General features: G+C 48.2%; 1 protein-coding gene across 5 annotated transcripts; it reads left to right on the top strand.

Annotated features, from left to right (window-relative positions):
- Positions 1–50: 50 nt before the first annotated feature.
- Positions 51–12308, top strand: GINS4 (GINS complex subunit 4). 5 transcript variants are annotated; one of them, XM_020282591.2, is made up of 8 exons: positions 51–158; positions 865–979; positions 6710–6796; positions 7851–7964; positions 9720–9817; positions 10335–10423; positions 11408–11498; positions 11623–12308. In XM_020282591.2, the coding sequence occupies exons 2-8, from the start codon at positions 884–886 to the stop codon at positions 11717–11719; spliced, it is 672 nt and encodes a 223-aa protein (XP_020138180.1). In that variant the 5' UTR covers positions 51–158; positions 865–883; the 3' UTR covers positions 11720–12308. The 5 variants fall into 5 exon arrangements, with proteins under 5 accessions (XP_020138180.1, XP_075853395.1, XP_075853397.1 ...); XM_075997282.1 differs by having other exon boundaries at positions 54–158; positions 879–979; XM_075997281.1 differs by lacking the exon at positions 51–158 and adding an exon at positions 197–603.
- The last annotated feature ends 5124 nt before the right edge of the window (positions 12309–17432 follow it).

Here is a 17432-nt window from a genome sequence, read left to right as displayed (position 1 = left end):
CCCGCCCCCTCAGGTGGGCGGGTCATGGAAGCCGCCGGGCTTTCCCCCCGGGGCCGTGATTGGTTAGCGGTGCCCGTGCGTGGTGACGTCGTGCCTGGACGGAAAGTTTCCGAGAGGAGCGCGGGAGCTGAGGAGCCGGCGGGTCGGGTGCGCGCCGGGTAGGTTCCGAACGCATGGTTCCGCTGCCCTCGCGCTTCCGGTAGCTCCCTGCCGGGGGGTCGGCGGCTTCCCCACGAGCCTGCTGTCCTCGCCCTGCCCCTCCGGCGTGCCGCTCTGCCTGCCCGGGCCCGGGCGAGCCTCGAGCGGGACCTCCGCGGGGGCAGGCCCCTAGGAGAGCGGAGGGAGGGATCTGCTCGCGGCGTCCCTCAGGCTCCGGGGTCCTCCCTCGGCCCCGCCACCCACCTCCTACGCCTTTGGGATCACCGCCCGGTCGATGTCGCCGGGCCTGCTGGCTCTGAGGACCGTGCTGAGTGCGGGGGCCACACAGGTCACTGCCGCCCCAGTACTGCGTGCCAGGCACCGAGCAGATCCGCGGTTGGATTCGTATTTGAACCGAGGCGAACACAGCCACTGAGGGAAACGACCTGTATTGGAAAGGCAGATGTGAATAGTTACTGTCTGGTGCGAGATAGGTGCTCATGTCGAGGTGTACGCTGTGGAAACAGAAGGGGCGGCCTGTTGGAGAAACTGATACCTGACCTACGCCTGGAAGGAAGAGACAAAGCACTAAAAAACTAAAGTCTGTGGTTCAACAACTGTCAGGGGGCCCCTGCCACCCCAGTAAACCTTTCCCTGCTCCAGATCTGTTCTTGCAAACAAATGGAAAACACATTGCAGGCTAATTGCTTCTTTTATTCTCATTAGGTTTCTGGTTTCAGGGAAGATGACAGAGGAACTGGATCTCATGGGACAGGACTCTGATGGGAGTAGTGAGGAGGTGGTCCTAACTCCTGCAGAGCTCATTGAAAGGCTGGAGCAGGTGAGCATTTCGGGCAGAATCCCTTTTCTCCAATCTTAGCGTTTTTGTTTAGTCCATCTGTGTAAATGTCAGGGAGCAGAAAATAAGGAAGTGGAATTCAAGGCATATTTCAAGAGAACAGGGGGACTGGATCTTACCACCTACACAGAAATAGGAAGTAAGGGAGACATCCTTTATCAGAAACCTCAAAATATCAAACAGAATCCTCAGTGGAGTCAGTAAGATAAGGGACAGATTTGGGCACATTGAAAACAACTCACAGAGCAAGGATCTACTTGGTATTTGCAGGGACTGTAGAGGTGTGGTGAGACTTGTGATTTTTATACCTTAGTCCCTGAAACATCTGCTGTTTCCCTGGAAAATGGGTTGGTTAGCAAGAAAATGCTGAAACACTTTCAGAGTCATATTCTTCCTTTTCCTCCCATCTATTTTCTTGAGTCAACCGTTCTCTCTGTTTCCACTGCTTATCTAAAAGCATTTCTGGGCCAGGCTCATGCCTCACGCCTGTAATCCTAACACTCTGGGAGGCCGAGGCAGGAGGATTGCTTGAGCTCAGGAGTTCGAGACCAGCCTGAGCAAGAGGGAGACCTCGTCTCTACTATAAATAGAAAGAAATTAGCCAAATAACTAAAAAACTGGAAAAAATTAGCCGGGCATGGTGGTGCACCCTGTAGTCCTAGCTACTCGGGAGGCTGAGGCAGGAGGATCACTGGAGCCTAGGAATTTGAGATTACTGTGAGCTAGGCTGATGCCAGGGCACTCTAGCCCGGTCAACAGAGCAAGACTCTGTCTCAAATAAAATAAAATAAAATAAAAGTATTTCTTTTTGTCATAATAGCTATGATTTATCAACCTTTTCCTGAGTGCCAGTAACTTAACCGTGTTAAGTTCTTTTGGAGCTCTGGTAATTTAGGAGTTCATGCTATCTGGACTCAAGTCTCTCATGCCAATCCTCTATTGTGTGACCTGAAACAAGTTCTGTAGTTTATCTCAAGCCTTTCTTTGACTGTAAAACGAAGATGATAACAGTAGCTACTTCCTGGTTTTGTTGTAAAGATAATATGAGATAATGTATATAAAGTGCTCAGCATGTTGTCTGACACATGATAAGCACTCACTAGTTATTAGTTGTTACTACTATCAGTAATTTCCTGACTCTCTCTAATTAACTGCCCCTTTCCAGAACTCTCTCAAGTTTTCTGCTTTAGTATCCTTCATTCTTTACTGCCAAACATGCTACCATGAGCAACAAAACTGAAGGAAGATAATTTTTAAATTATATGATAATCCTTAATATTTAGCAGTGATTGTTAATCTGTTTTTATATCACAGACCTTTTTGAGAAGCTGGTGAAAATTCTGGTCCTTCATCCCAGAATAATGCACATATGCAGAATTTCTGGGAGTTCACAGACTTGAAATCTGCCCACAGACCTAGTCTGTGGAATGCAGTTGATGAACTACTGCTTCATTAGGAAAAGATCCATTAAACAAAAATCATAAAGCGCAAAGCATAAAGGAAGAAAACAGGTACATTCAAGTACATTAAAATTGAGAACTTCTGTTTATACACCTTGAGGAGAATAAAAAGAAAAGCCACAAAACTGGGAGAGGATATTTATAAAATATATAACTGACCAAAAACAATTATCCGCAGTACATAAACAATCCTTACAGATTGCCCAATAGAAAAATAAAGTCTTAACAGGCATCTCCCAGAAGAGGAAACCAGTATGGCCAATAAGCATATGAAAAGGATGTTCAACCTTTTTAATAATCAGGAAAATGAAAATTAAAGTCACGTTGAGATGTCATTTCATACCTGTCAGATTGACAGAAATGAAAAAGGTGAACAATAAAAAAGAATATAGAGTATTCGTACATTTATATAATGCAGTAGGGATATAAATAGGTACAGTCACTTTAGAAATTAATTTATTGTTTAGTAAAGTTGAAGGTACATATAACTTGTGGCCTAGTAATTTTACTCCCAAGTACATACCTAGAGAAAATTTTAACATGTACTCCAGGAGATGGGCACAGTATGTTCATAGCATTGCTTGCAATAGTTAAAAATCAAAATAACCCAGATAGCCACCAGCAATAGAATGAATTTTTAAAAGTTATGATGCATACACAGTGGGGAAAAAAACAGCAGTGAAAATAAGTAAAATGGCTCCTGAAACAGCGTGGATAACAGGCCCATAATGTAGAACAGTAACAGCGATAAAATACAGGTTGCTTCTGCTAGTGGATCACTAGGGGGAAAATACAAGTTGCCAAAGAAACAATGTATATAAAGTTCAAAACTTGCAAAACTATTGTTCAAGACACAGCTTGCCCACCTTGGATCATGGGGAGTTCTGGTGTGCTGCAAACACCTCACAATGGCAACCTCTCCACCTTCTGGGACAGCCAGAGCCCTGGGCTGGTTGCTTTCCTGGGTGGGCGGCATCAGCAGCCCTTGGAAGGCAGCCTGAGGGTAGTCGAGTCTGATAGACACTCTAGTGCAGTGCCCTGAGTTCAGCCAAGGAGGTGAGCTACCACCTGCACAGCCAGATATAGACTCTTCTTTTTTTTTAAGTTTTTCTATAATTTAAATTTTTTCTTTCTTTTTTTTTTTTTTCAAGGGATTGGCCTTTCTGAGGTACAGACTCTTATGCTGTCCAGCACAGCCTGAGGGGCAGCCTGGTGGGGCCACCATGCGGGCCAATGATGAGCACAGCTCCAGGAGCATATATAGGATACCCTTATGCCTGTGAAACATGATTTAAAAGTTACCACCTTACATGCCAAGTTTCGCAGTATAACGATTGTTTCAGTTTACTGAGGCTGCAGAACAAAAGGCCAAAGACTGGGTGTCTTAAACAACAGAAATTTATTTTCTTAATTCTGGAGGCTAAGATCAAGGTGCCAGCACAGTTGGTTTCTTCTGCGGCCTGTCTCCTTGGCTTGTAGGAGACATCTCTCTCTTGGTGTCTCCCATGGTCTCTCTCTGGGTGTGCCTTTTGTCCTAATCTCCTCCTCTTATGAGGACACCAGTCATATTGGATTAGGGCCCTGCCTCATTGCCTCATTTTACCTTAATTATCCCTTTAAAACCCTATCTCCAAATACAGTCACATTGTGAGGTGGTAGGAGTTAGGTGCATTTTTGGAGGGGACCAATTCAGCCCATAACAATGATGAACAAATTGTCATTGCAAATTTTGATCAGGGCTGGGCGCAGTGGCTCATGCTATAATCCCAATACCTTAGAGGGGGAGGATTGCTTGAGGCCAAGAGTTCAAGACCAGCCTGAACAACACAGAGAGATTCCATCTCTACCAAAAAAAATTGGCCAATTAGCCAGGCATGGTGGCAGGTGCCTATAGTCCCAGTTACTCAGGAGGATTAACTGAGCCAGGAGGATCACTTGAGCCCAGGAGATCGAGGCTGCAGTGAGCCACGATGACACCACTGCACTAGACCCAGGGCAACAGAGCAAGACCTTGTCTTTCAAAAAAAAAAAACACTTTTTATCAGGAGACAGAGACAGATACAGCCATTGCAAACATAGAACCTGATTATTTTTTAGAAGACTATGGATTAATGCAAGTTTCTCACTAAAAATTTTGAAATCTTTTGAAAAGATTTTATTTGAACATTTTATACTAATATGAATTTTCCTCTAATGTTTTATATTTGATTATCGCAAATTCATAATGTAAATGAATGATCTTCCCAAATCTACTCCATTTTCCCCCAGTGTACCATATAAGCACCATCATTTTCTTTGAATTTCCTCTCGTGAAAAGGTTGGGAAGCATTATGTAGAGATATAAACAAATACAGTGAAACTGTAAAGAAAACTAAACACTAAATCCAGGCCAGTGATCCCCTCTGAGGAGGAAAGGACACACAGGGGCTTTGAAAATAACGGTGACATTCCTCAATGAAGTTGTGCACACACAAGTCTTTGTAGCATTGTCCTTCATGTTTAATGTGTATTTCATAAATATTTTTGTACCTATTCAGTATTTAATCAAATAAGTTAAAAAGAAAAACTGCTTTCTAAGTCCTCCAGAAAATTTTATCTTCTCTCATTCTCTGTATTCAGGCTGCGTTTCTGGCTAACTTTATACACCTGCAGCACTGTCAGCACAGCTCGAGCACCCGAAACAGTTCATGGCAGCAGTGCCGCCCAGTGTTTAAAGATGTGTCTGGGCAGTACCTGGAGAAGCAGAGACAGAAGGACGCCAGAAAAAATCAGTTTGAGCACGGTTGGCCTGTAATTCTAAGCTGTGCTAAAACTGAATTTCCTGTAGTTGTAAGATGGGCGTAGCTTTCCTCAGTCACATACGAATATTTCAGCTCTCTAAGCCTAGGTAATCTATGAACTGTCCCAGGCGGAGGTTTGACCTGTTGCTCCAAAGCTGTGTGGTGGATGAGGTCACTTCTGCTTTGACCCCTTTTTTTGCTTTGGGACTGTTAGTAAATTACCCCATCTGTAGTTTTTCATCCATAAGGTGAAGATCACTATATCCATTTCCTCTCAGATATTATAACGACAAATGAAAACAGTATTGGTAAAGTGCTCAGAGCTTCAGGAACGAGGATGTGTGCAGTTTCACGTTATAGGGGACTGACATATATTTTCCTAGTTTAAGAATTAAAGTTAGTGAGTAATGTATGCGTTCTGCCCAGAGCGTTTGAAAGTAATCTGTTGGACAAGGTCCTTGTGATAAACAAGGCTGTTGCCTAGAGGCATAGCAAAGGACCTGAGTTGCAAGTAAGCAAGAGCTACCCCGCCCCACAGCATTGGGGGTCTGGAGGCCACACGATAAACATATTGTTCCTGTGTTTGCTGCGTACACCCCATAAGATGCCTGGTTAGTCAATGACGGGTAAGACCCCTCAAGGGAGGGGCGACCTAAGCCAGGCACAGCCGCCGGGGTTCAGCCGAAGATCTTAGGGGGTCACCCTAAGAGAAGCTGGGGATGAGAAATGCCCCCTGTGGCTCACCTTGCCCATCCTTACTAATCTGTCCTTTATCTATGCCTGGTGCCTAGAGCAACCACCTTGAAATTATGAATCAAGGGATATCTGCTTCCCTAAGGCTACACATTCCGGAATTTATGGCTATTGCTGGCACACCTGGGTGGTTATGTACAAGGAACTAACTTTAATCTTTTAGAGTATAAAAATAAAACTGATCCGGTGTATTGTTACTCAAGTCAACCGTTTGTACGTGTGTCCGCGTTTTTCTTTGTGTTCTGCGTTTGTGTTTTGTGTTCTGTGTTCATCTTCCGTCCTATAAACGGGCCACGACACACGTGGTGTGACTTCATCTCTCAACGTGTTGTGGAAATGTGCCTGGCGGGCAGCGGCGGGGGCAGGAGTATCAATAGGAACACGCTAATGCTGCGTGGCAGAAGGTGCTCTGCAAATGCCGGCTGGGGCGCTCTCAGCGCTAGGTGTCATACCGACCCCTGAAGCACACGGCGGGTCTTCTTTTCTAACGCTGGTCGAATATAAGGTTGCGAACACAGCCTCCCCACTAAAAGAACACGAGGAAAAGCAAGTGTCATGACGTAGTTTGTTTTCAAAGCATCGTCAGTATTTCCCACCGGCAGGCAGACAGTTTTCTCAGCCCGGGCTGTCCGTGGTTTTCAGGGGTCTGTGCTAACTCACAGGGTCGTGTTGCTCTAGTGAGTGAGCCATGCTCGTTTTTTTCGGCATTTGTCTTTTAGGCCTGGATGAATGAAAAGTTTGCCCCGGAGCTGCTGGAGAGCAAGTCTGAGATTGTGGAATGTGTCATGGAACAGCTAGAGCATATGGTAAGAGCCGCTTGTCTCAGGGTTGCCAGGGAGGAGAAAGTTAGAAGCACTTGGTCAGCATAGTGAGAGGTTGTCTGAGAGCAAATCCGTTTAGTTTGGTTCAACCCAGTTTTGTTTTGTTTTTTTTTTTTTTACGTACTAAATTAGTCATCTGTATTTATGAATCGTGAGAGTTCCTGTAAACGTCTGGACATCAGCTTCCCTTGAAACATCTAAAAACCTGCCGTCGCCGGCACCACGTTTCTGCGTGAGAACAGTCGACTGCAGCAGGGTCCCTGACTACCCATCCTTCTCCCGCACCCTGCCCGCGTGGCCCCTGCAGACATTTGAGTTTGTGATCCTTGGCGTAGATGATCTGGGCTCAACTCATTATCACCTGCAGAGTAGCTTTAGCCCTTTGTACTCGCTTGCTTGTTTTCTCAATTCCTTTATTCTACTCGGGATTTAATGTTTTAAATACCCCAGATTTTACAAAGCGCAGCAGTAGAATAAAAAACTGGAGTTTCTTTTCATACAGACTTACTTATTTGGATCTTTTTTTTTTGTATTTCAGATTATCGATACATTCAAAGAGTCATTTTAATCTCTATAATTTTTGCTAGCCGTGTTGAGTCACGCTCAACATCCGAGTGCAAAGGGTTAAAGTGTTGGTGCTTTGCAGGTCTCCAGCTGGTGTTCTGACACTGCTTTTAGACCCAGCAGACACCTCTGTGCTCTGTATTATCTCCTTCGCAACCGGACTGGAGTTCTCCTGGGCCCTCTGGCTGAGTAGATTCAGATTCTCCTCAAATGGTCATTTTCTAAAAGCAAATGAGCTCTGTTTGACCTTCATACAGCGAGACCGAAGTCATATATTGTTTATGCAATCAAAAAACTAAAAGCAACAGAGAACCCTCATAGCATGAGTTTTTGTTTTTTTCATTTTCCTCTGACCGAAGCGTAGTCTTTTGGGTCTCAGTGTTGCCAGTGATGAAGGTCCTTGGTCTTTAAACATGATTTTTTTAATATATATATATATATATATATATAAAAGCTTTAGTTTCTCTTTTAATAGGAAGAAAATCTCAGGAGAGTTAAAAAGGAGGATCTGAAGGTCAGCATCCACCGGATGGAGATGGAGAGGATCCGCTACGTCCTCACCAGCTACTTGCGGTGTAGACTCACGAAGGTGTGGCGCGGAGCCGCTGTGGGTGTCCAGGCCGTGGGGAACGCAGTGCAGACCCAGCGTCCTGGGGGGAGGTTGGGCCGGGGCCTGGGAGGGTCGGAGGCCTGAAGATGCTGCTGAGAGCCCGGCAGCAGCACAGCTAAAGAGTGAGGAGGGCACGAGACCGTCCCGGGGAAGCACGGGGAGCATGTGTTGCGCCACCCTGATGACACCATACGCGCAACTGCCCCGTGAATGGCGCCCCCTGGAGTCACGACAGGGCATTGCCGAGGGTGCAGTTGTTCGCATGGATTGAATAGGGTAGTAGTGACTGGAGGAGAACTGGTCCCAAAAATTTACTTTGCACCTGTCAAAAGAGCAATGTCAGTGTCAAAGGGAGCAGGGTGACTTGGCATTCTGCAGAGCCGCTCTGTGACCACCTAACTCGCAGAAATGGACTTTTGAAATACGATGTCTGTTTTAACCTTGGAAAATTGCCACTTCCTTGAAGTTTCTTTTCATCTGGTTCCATTTGTCTCCTTAGTTACACAAATGAAATACATCCTCTCCTCTGCACGAGAGTGCTTCGGATACCTGAAGATAGGTCTCATCGAAGTCTTCTCTCAGCTACACCTTTCAGCCATTTGAATACATTCACTGTCCTGATCTCTTCTCTAAAGAGGTTCTAGCGTGCCGGTATCCTTCTTAAATTGTACTGCTGGGACCAAAGCACAGTATCCCATTGTAGTTTGGCCACTTTTATGAAAAACGGGATGATCGTTTTCCATACTCTGGGCATGGAAGTGGTGGTAATGCCACCCACGTTGTAGCAGCACACCTGACAGGTGCATCATGCCGAGTTTACCCCGCGCCCACCGTTGACTGCAGCCCTCCCGAAGCAGTTATCGTCACCCCGTCCAGTCACCGCCCTGCGTTTACAGGGCTTCAGTCTTGATCCCTGAGTGTGGGGCTTGAAACTTATCCCTCTAAAACTCTGTCTTTTTAGATTGGGCTGTTCCCTGGTCTCTGGATCCTGTTGTGTAATATACTAACCATCTCTTAATACTTTATGTTATCAGCAATTTTGGTAGACATGCCATCAAAAATCTTACCCAGGCCGGGGCGCGGTGGCTCACGCCTGTCATCCTAGCACTCTGGGAGGCCGAGGCGGGCGGATTGCTCGAGGTCAGGAGTTCGAAACCAGCCTGAGCAAGAGCGAGACCCCATCTCTACTATAAATAGAAAGAAATTAATTGGCCAACTAATATACATAGAAAAAATTAGCCGGGCATGGTGGCGCATGCCTGTAGTCTCAGCTACTCAGGAGGCTGAGGCAGGAGGATCGCTTGAGCCCAGGAGTTTGAGGTTGCTGTGAGCTAGGCTGACGCCACGGCACTCACTCTAGCCTGGCCAACAGAGTGAGACTCTGTCTCAAAAAAAAAAAAATCTTACCTGATTCATTAATCAGACTGGGGCAACAATAAGAGAATTTCACCAGAGATTTCCCTACAGTCTGATGTCCACCCGTTGAGTCGATATTTTGTGTTCGGCCATTTATGAATCTCCCAGTCTCTACCGTCCCCCCAGCCCAGGTTTGTGACACAAGGGTGTCACAGAGACGTGGTCCCATGTCTTACAGCATGCCTCTCCACCCCATCCCCATCTGCAGGCCTCATAGCCTTTTCGGGGAGGCGGGGTTGAGTAAACCCCCTTCTTCACGTTAACCATGTCCTTTTCTCTGACAGATGTTTTCATGATGGCTTTCATTTATCCTCACAGATAGAGAAGTTTTTCCCTCATGTCCTTGAGAAGGAGAAAACACGCCCCGAGGGGGAGCCTTCCAGCCTTTCTCCAGAAGAGTTTGCCTTCGCCAAAGAGTGAGTAAGCAGGGCTCGGTGGCTCACGCCTGTCATCCTAGCACTCTGGGAGGCCGAGGCGGGTGGACTGGGAGGCCAAGGCAGGTGGATTGCTCAAGGTCAGGAGTTAGAAACCAGCCTGAGCAAGACCCCGTCTCTACTAAAAATAGAAAATTAATTGGCCAACTAACATATAGAGAAAAAATCAGCCGGGCATGGTGGTGCATGCCTGTAGTCCCAGCTACTCTGGAGGCTGAGGCAGGAGGATTGCTTGAGCCCAGGAGTCTGAGGTTGCTGTGAGCTAGGCTGACACCATGGCACTCACTCTAGCCTGGGCAACAAAGCCAGACTCTGTCTCAAAAAAAAAAAAAAAAAAGAGTAAGCAGCAAGTGTGGGACCTGCCTTCTCCCCGGCTTATAGCCTGAGCCTGGGCGGCCACGCCCGTGAAGCCCGTCTCGGCCTGGCCACCGTGGTCTGATAGCCCTGGCGACGGCCACCAGTCAGCTGTGCCGCAGCGCCTGGGATCTGTGTCTTCCAGGTACATGGCCAGCACGGACACCTACCTTAAGAATGTCGCCTTAAAGCACATGCCTCCCAACTTGCAGAAGGTGGACCTGCTGAGGTCGGGTAAGCAGAGCTTTCTCCTCAGACATCGCAGGAGCTCTCCATCTTCGCTCTTTTTTTTCCCTCAGATATGGAAAGCAAATATGTAGATAGGAAAAAGAAAAGAGGAAGGGTTCTTTGTGGTTTTAAAAATTTATTAGGGACAGACACAAAAATAGCCATTTTAGCGTCACTTTTGTGTTCTTCAGTTCAGTCAACTCTTGGGACTGCCGTTATAAACATAGACTCTGCGGCGTCTGCGCCATGTTGGGCGTTTTCTTGTTGTTGTTTGTTTGTTTTCTGGGTTTTTTTTTTTTTTTTTTTTTTTTTTTGAGACAGTCTCACCCTGTTGCCTGGGCTAGAGTGCCGAGGCGTCAGCCTAGTTCACAGCAACCTCAAACTCCTGGGTTCAAGCGATCCTCCTGCCTCAGCCTCCCAAGTAACTGGGACTACAGCCATGCACCACCATGCCCGGCTACATTTTTTTTCTATATATATTAGTTGGCCAATTAATTTCTCTCTATTTATAGTAGAGACAGGGTCTCGGTCTTGCTCAGGCTGGTTTCGAACTCCTGACCTCGAGCAATCTGCCCGCCTCGGCCTCCCAGAGTGCCAGGGTTACAGGTGTGAGCCACCGCGCCCGCCCATGACCCAGTCTTTTTACTAGTCTTTCCTCCTGCTCCGCCAACGGAAGAGTGTTCCTAACCAGATCCGTACGGCGTCCTCCCGAAACGCCATGCGTATTTCTACCTCAGGGTCACCAGGTCACAGCCTCATCCACAGAGGCCACCGCTCGCTGGTTCCGGTCCTCCGCAGAGTGCCGGAGTCCCCCGCGCAGAGCAGGTGCTCGCTGCCCGTTGAACGCGCCAGGGCTCGCCTCGGATCACCGGCCCCAGATGCTGTTGCATCAGGGTCCCTTCGTGTCCATTACCATCAATCCCAGCAGCAACTTTTCCCACGCTGGCCGTGGAAGCTTGGCGTTTTCTAATAATTATGTTTTCCTGGCAGTTCCCAAACCAGATCTGGATTCATACGTGTTTCTGAGAGTCAGAGAACGGCAAGAAAACATACTGGTAGAACCAGAAACAGATGAGCAGAGGTGCGTTGTGTGTGTGTGTGTGTGTGTGTGTGTGTGCGTGTGTGCGTGTCATCCACAGTGGGAACATTCCTCCCAGTGGGGACCAGCCACGCTCTGCCAATAAATCTTTTTCCCCCTTTTCCAGGGACTACGTGATTGACCTGGAGGAGGGCTCCCAGCACTTGATCCGGTATAAAACCATTGCACCTCTGGTTGCTTCTGGAGCCGTACAGCTCATTTAAAACTAAAAGTAAACAAGAATGAAGACACAGAAGCTTAGGGAAAGTAATATTCTAGTATTTTAGAGACCACTCGAGTCGTTTTGTGCCTGAGGGCAATGAGGAAGTAGTTCTCCTGAGGTCACTCTTTTCTTGGCAGCGCTGTGGATTACTTGGGCCTTGAAAAGGAGCTCAAGGCAGGTTCCTCCTGTCTGCCATCTCAGCCGGAGTCAGCAGGTGGGGCCCTTGCTCCGTCTGTCGTGCTCTCTACGCAAGTAAGCGGAGACGCACATTCTGGGCACCTTTTCCCTCCACGGCACTTTCCGGAGCTAAGGAAAGTAAAGCAAAGGTAGTTCGTGAAAGGCCTCCCTGCCTCTCATCAGGGGACGGTATTTAGCCCTGACCTGGTATTTCTAGGAGAGTTCAGTTAACCGTTCCGATAGCAAGATTGTAAATAGATTAAAGAAGACATCTGTGGCCGTCTTCTGTAATAAACACATCGTTAGATTTTGTGAACTAACCTTTGGGATCCCCTAATGTTGGACTTAAAACCCATTTCTGTCATGCTTAACTGACAATCACAGCTAAACCAATAAACCATTACTAAATTCGGTCTGGTGGCAGAAGGCTCCTCTGGGCGGCGCTCGGCGTGTTGTCTAATGACGCGAGTTCCTCCCCGCTGGTCGCCTGTGGCCACCCGGCTCTCGGGCAGCTTCGCCAAGCCAGCCTCCAGGCCATCTGGCCATCCCTGGCTGACGTCCCTTCCGTGTCGTCACCCCTCAAGCTGCTTTTCCCTTCCGAGCCCTTCGCTATTTCAAGGGAAATGGCTGGCGCGGCCCTACTGTGAGACCCGCAGGAAGGACGTGTACTCAGTGGACGCATTATCATTCCTTGAAACATGACGAAAAGCAAGCTGCCTTCCATTCCTTCCTTGCTTGTTGAGAAGCCAGCAGATCTTCACTCGCAAGGTACAGGCCACGAGAGTAACCAGTATAACGTTGCTATCTTTTCCAAGAGAAATCAGGCGAAAGCAAGGAAGACTTTATTCGTTGATAAAAGGATTTGGCATTCATGCAGCGCCTTGCTTTCTTTCTCCAGAGTGTCTTCAGCCTCCTCAGCTGCTCACTAAACAGCTGCACATGAGCGTCAGCACGCCAAGCGAGGTTCAAGGCAGCAGGGCTGCGCCGAGAGCAGGACAGTCACTGTCCCCACTCGGGCAGAGTGAAAAGTGCTTTGCAGAGGGTTAGAATGGGGTGGCAGTGTTAGTTCGTTTTGCTTGTATAAAGAAATACCTGAAGGCCGGGCATGGTGGCTCACGCCTGTAATCCTAGCACTCTGGGAGGCCGAGGCGGGTGGATCGCTTGAGGTCAGGAGTTCGAAACGAGCCTAAGCAAGAGTGAGACCCCGTCTCTATACTATAAATAGAAAAAAATTAATTGGCCAATATATAGAGAGAAAAAAGTTAGCCGGGCACGGTGGCGCATGCCTGTAGTCCCAGCTGCTCGGGAGGCTGAGGCAGGAGTATTGCTTGAGCCCAGGAGATTGAGGTTGCTGTGAGCTAGGCTGACGCCACGGCACTCACTCTAGCTTGGGCAACAAAGCGAGACTCTATCTCAAAAATAAAAAAGAAAGAAAGAAATACCTGAGGCTGGGTAATCTATAAAGAAGAGAGGTTTTTTCAGCTCAGGGCTCTGCGGGTTGTACTGGAAGCCTTGTGGAAGAAGCAACTTGCCAGGGTCTGCCGGCGAGGGCTCCAGGGAGCTTCCCGTCCTGGCAGAAGGTGACGGGGGAGGAGCAGCCGGTGGTCGCATGGTGAGAGAAGCAAAAAAGGGGCAGGGGGTGCCGGGCTCCTTTGAACAGCCAGCTCTCCGTGAGCTCATAAAGTGAGAGCTCCTTGTGGTGGGAAAGGCACCAAGCCATTCCCGAGGGATCCGCCCCCACGACCCAAACACCTCCCACCAGGCCCCACCTCCAACACAGGGCTCAGATTCCAGCATGAGATTGGAGGGGCCAAACATCCAAACCCCGTCGGGGACTTACCAGAGAGACTGGACCGGGGGTCTGGGAGGGCCTCCCTGGAGAGAAGAACATTTAGACTGAGATCTGAGTAACAGGAAGGACATGCCAAGATCAAAAGGGCATTCCAGGTAGCATAACGGAGACAGCTTGTGCAAAGGCCCTGAGGCAGACACAAGCCCTGCCTGCGGTCTTTGTGGCTAGTGGTGCAGAGTAAGGTCGCTTAGGCCCTTGTTAGCGAGGATCCCATCTGGTCCTCGCAGCAGTCCTGAGGCTAGGCTGGGCTGGTGTGTGTGAACGGTGGAACCAAAGCAGATAACTTAGTGGGCGTCTGAGATCAGAACACAAGTCTCCTTCCTCCCCGGCCAGGCTCTCACTGTGCATGCGAAGCAGCCGGAAGAGAAGAGACCCGGCTAGAATCAGGGACTAGAAAAATGAAAAACAGAACAGTGCTCTCTTAAGCCTCCGTGTCCATACCAGTCACGCGGGGAGCACAGTAAGATGTGGACCCTGACTCGGCCAGGAGCAGGGCTCACGGCTCTGCATTTCTGGGGGGTCCCCGGGTTGTGCAGCTGCTGCCAGCCCAGGACACGAGGAGCGGCAGGGCTGTGTCCTCACGTTGCCGGCGGCTCCCCGGGTGCCGGCCTCCCGGAGGTGTTCGCTGCGTCCCCTGCTAAAGCCGCAGAATGGATTGCTCCATTTCGTGAGCTACCTCTGTAAAGGAAGGCTGGTTTAGAAATGCCGTTCATTAAAACCAAGGGGGGCCGGGCGCGGTGGCTCACGCCTGTAATCCTAGCTCTCTGGGAGGCCGAGGCGGGCGGATTGCTCGAGGTCAGGAGTTCAAAACCAGCCTGAGCAAGAGTGAGACCCCGTCTCTACTATAAATAGAAAGAAATTAATTGGCCAAGTAATATATATAAAAAAAATTAGCCGGGCATGGTGGCGCATGCCTGTAGTCCCAGCCACTTGGGAGGCTGAGGCAGAAGGATCGCTTGAGCCCAGGAGTTTGAGGTTGCTGTGAGCTAGGCTGATGCCATGGCACTCATTCTAGCCTGGGCAACAAAGCGAGACTCTGTCTCAAAAAAAAAAAAAACAAGGGGAAGTTGAATTTCAAAACCAAGTAGAAGGGAAATGATGTGGCTTGGTCAGCTTTGATTTTAGCTTCCCAGTTATGGCGAGTATTTTGCTTTTTTTGTTAGAGACACCACTGATGCATGGCAGAACATGTCGTCCAGTACTGGCATCGTCCTTCAGCACGCGCTTGTCCCTAGCAAGGCAGCTGCTCCTGAGAAGCGCTTGCAGGTCTGTGTGTGGGTTTTCCCATCACAGTAATCGCTGTCAGCAGAGTCTGCTCTGCCCAAGACCCGGCAGCCAGCGTGGCTTCAGTGCCACCCTCAGAGGCATGGAACTTCCCTCTGCGATGTACAAGAGTTACCTTGAAGCTTTCAGAGTATATGTGTATGTATGTGTGTGTATATATATATATACACACACACACACATATATATAGCGCCCAGGCTACAGTGAGTGCCGTGGCGTCAGCCTAGCTCACAGCAACCTCAAACTCCTGGGCTGAAACAATCCTACTGCCTCAGCCTCCCAGGTAGCTAGGACTACAGGCATGCACCACCATGCCAGGCTAATTTATATATATATATATATATATATATATATATATATATATATATATATTTTTTATTTGGCCAATTAATTTTTTTCTATTTATAGTAGAGATGGGGTCTCGCTCTTACTCAATCTAGTTTCGAACTCCTGACCTTGAGCGATCCGCCCACCTTGGCCTCCCAGAGACCTAGGATTACAGGCGTGAGCCACCGGGCCCGGCCCAGAGTATATTTTTAAGCAAACACATTATATACAAATTCTTTATATATAGTGTTCTTTAAGTGATTTATCTTGGGAAGCCAAACATTCCAAACCATTGGAATTCTTTTTAAGAATTGATTTTTTTTAAATGTAGCTAATCAACTAGCTGTGAAAGTACTCTCATATTGTAAAAAAAAAAAAACCTTCATTTTTTTAAAAAACAAAATAAGTAGTTTGTACTTATTTAACACATTTGGTTTCAAATACCTTGGCTGTTTCTAAAAAATTGGATATTCCTTCCACAGCTGAAAAATAGCTACTGGGAGAATTCAAGGAATACACCGGGGATTCTGCAGGCAATAATAATGTTTAATGTTTACCATGAATCAGGCTGTTCTCTAAGTAGATTAATTTGAAGGTGGGAGGGAAGGTGGGAGGGAAGGTGGGAAGGTGGGAAAGTGGGAGGGAAGGTGGGAAGGTGGAGAGGAAGGTTGGAAGGAAGGTGGGAAAGAAGGTGGGAAGGTGGAAAGGTGAGAAGGAAGTTGGGAAGGTGGGAGGGAAGGTGGGAAGGTGGGAAGGAAGGTGCAAGGGAAGGTCGGAGGGAAGGTGGGAAGGAAGGTGGACAGTGGGAAGGACAGTGGGTAGGTGGGAGGGACGGTGAGAAGGAAGGTGGGAAGGTGGGAAGGAAGGTGCAAGGGAAGGTTGGAGGGAAGGTGGGAAGGAAAGTGCAAGGGAAGGTTGGAGGGAAGGTGGGAAGGAAGGTGGACAGTGGGAAGGACAGTGGGTAGGTGGGAGGGACGGTGGGAAGGAAAGTGCAAGGGAAGGTTGGAGGGAAGGTGGGAAGGAAGGTTTGAGGGAAGGTGGGAAGGAAGGTGGACAGTGGGTAGGTGGGAAGGAAGGTGGGAAGGGAGGTGGAGGGTGGAAAGGAAGGAGGGAAGGTGGGAAGGAAGGTGGGTCCATGGGAAGGTGGGAAGAGAGGTGGATGGTGGAAAGGAAGGAGGGAAGGAAGGTGTGCAATAAGGTAGGAAGGTGGAAAGGAAGCTGGGAAGGAATGTGGGCAGGTGGGCAGGTGGGAAGGCAGGAGCCGCCTAGCGCAGGGGTTTGTGCAGAACTTTGCTTTCCCTTCCTTCCCTCTCTGACTGGGAAGGGCTGGTTTCTGCTCTCTTGTAATGGTCTTGCTTCTTCAACTTATGCCCAACGAAATACCCATTAAAGCATCTTCAGCAGTTCATGTTATGAACACTCTTTCCCCCTGTTTAGCATGTAAGAGTCGGTAAACTCCGTCTCTGTCCACCTGAAAATAAGTATACTTAAAAAAACCACTTGTTTTTGAAGGTTTAGTGTGCTATTTTGAGTGTGATTTGGCTAGACCCAGCTTGCTCCCAGCACCCGCTCTTCCCTGATGTGTACGTGTGGCGGGATTGAAAGTGCATTGAACGGTCTGCCTCCTTCTGAGTGTGGGGAGGCCAGGACAGATGGCCCTGGACACAGCCAGCCCAGGCTGGCTGCCCAGGAGATCAGGACGTTCAGGCTGGAGTGATGCAGGAGCGTTTGTGCCAGGCATGCCTCTGGCTTCGATTTCCAAAGTTCTGAGAGCTTTGGGCATTGGGAGATTTTAACTTATTTTCAGAGATTCTTCATCCTCTCAGATTATTTTTCATAGAAGACACATTTAAATCAAAATATATTTTTTAGTCTTTATCTCTTCTGATCCTTGACTTCTTGGGCCTCATTTGTTTGTGCCAATGGCAGGTTGAGCAGGCAACCTTCGCTCTATTTATTTTTTTTCCTCTCGGGCCTGCCCTGAGTCTCTGTGTGAACCAGCCAGGGTGCCCTGCCAGGCAATTATTAACAACAGAGTCGAGAGAGAAGTAGTCAAACACACAGGCTTCCAGGG

The sequence above is a fragment of the Microcebus murinus genome, chromosome 24 (assembly GCF_040939455.1).
Source record: "Microcebus murinus isolate Inina chromosome 24, M.murinus_Inina_mat1.0, whole genome shotgun sequence".
NCBI classification, from domain to species: Eukaryota; Metazoa; Chordata; class Mammalia; order Primates; family Cheirogaleidae; genus Microcebus; species Microcebus murinus.
Note: the sequence above shows the minus strand (reverse complement) of the source record. Positions and strands in the feature narration are given on the sequence as shown.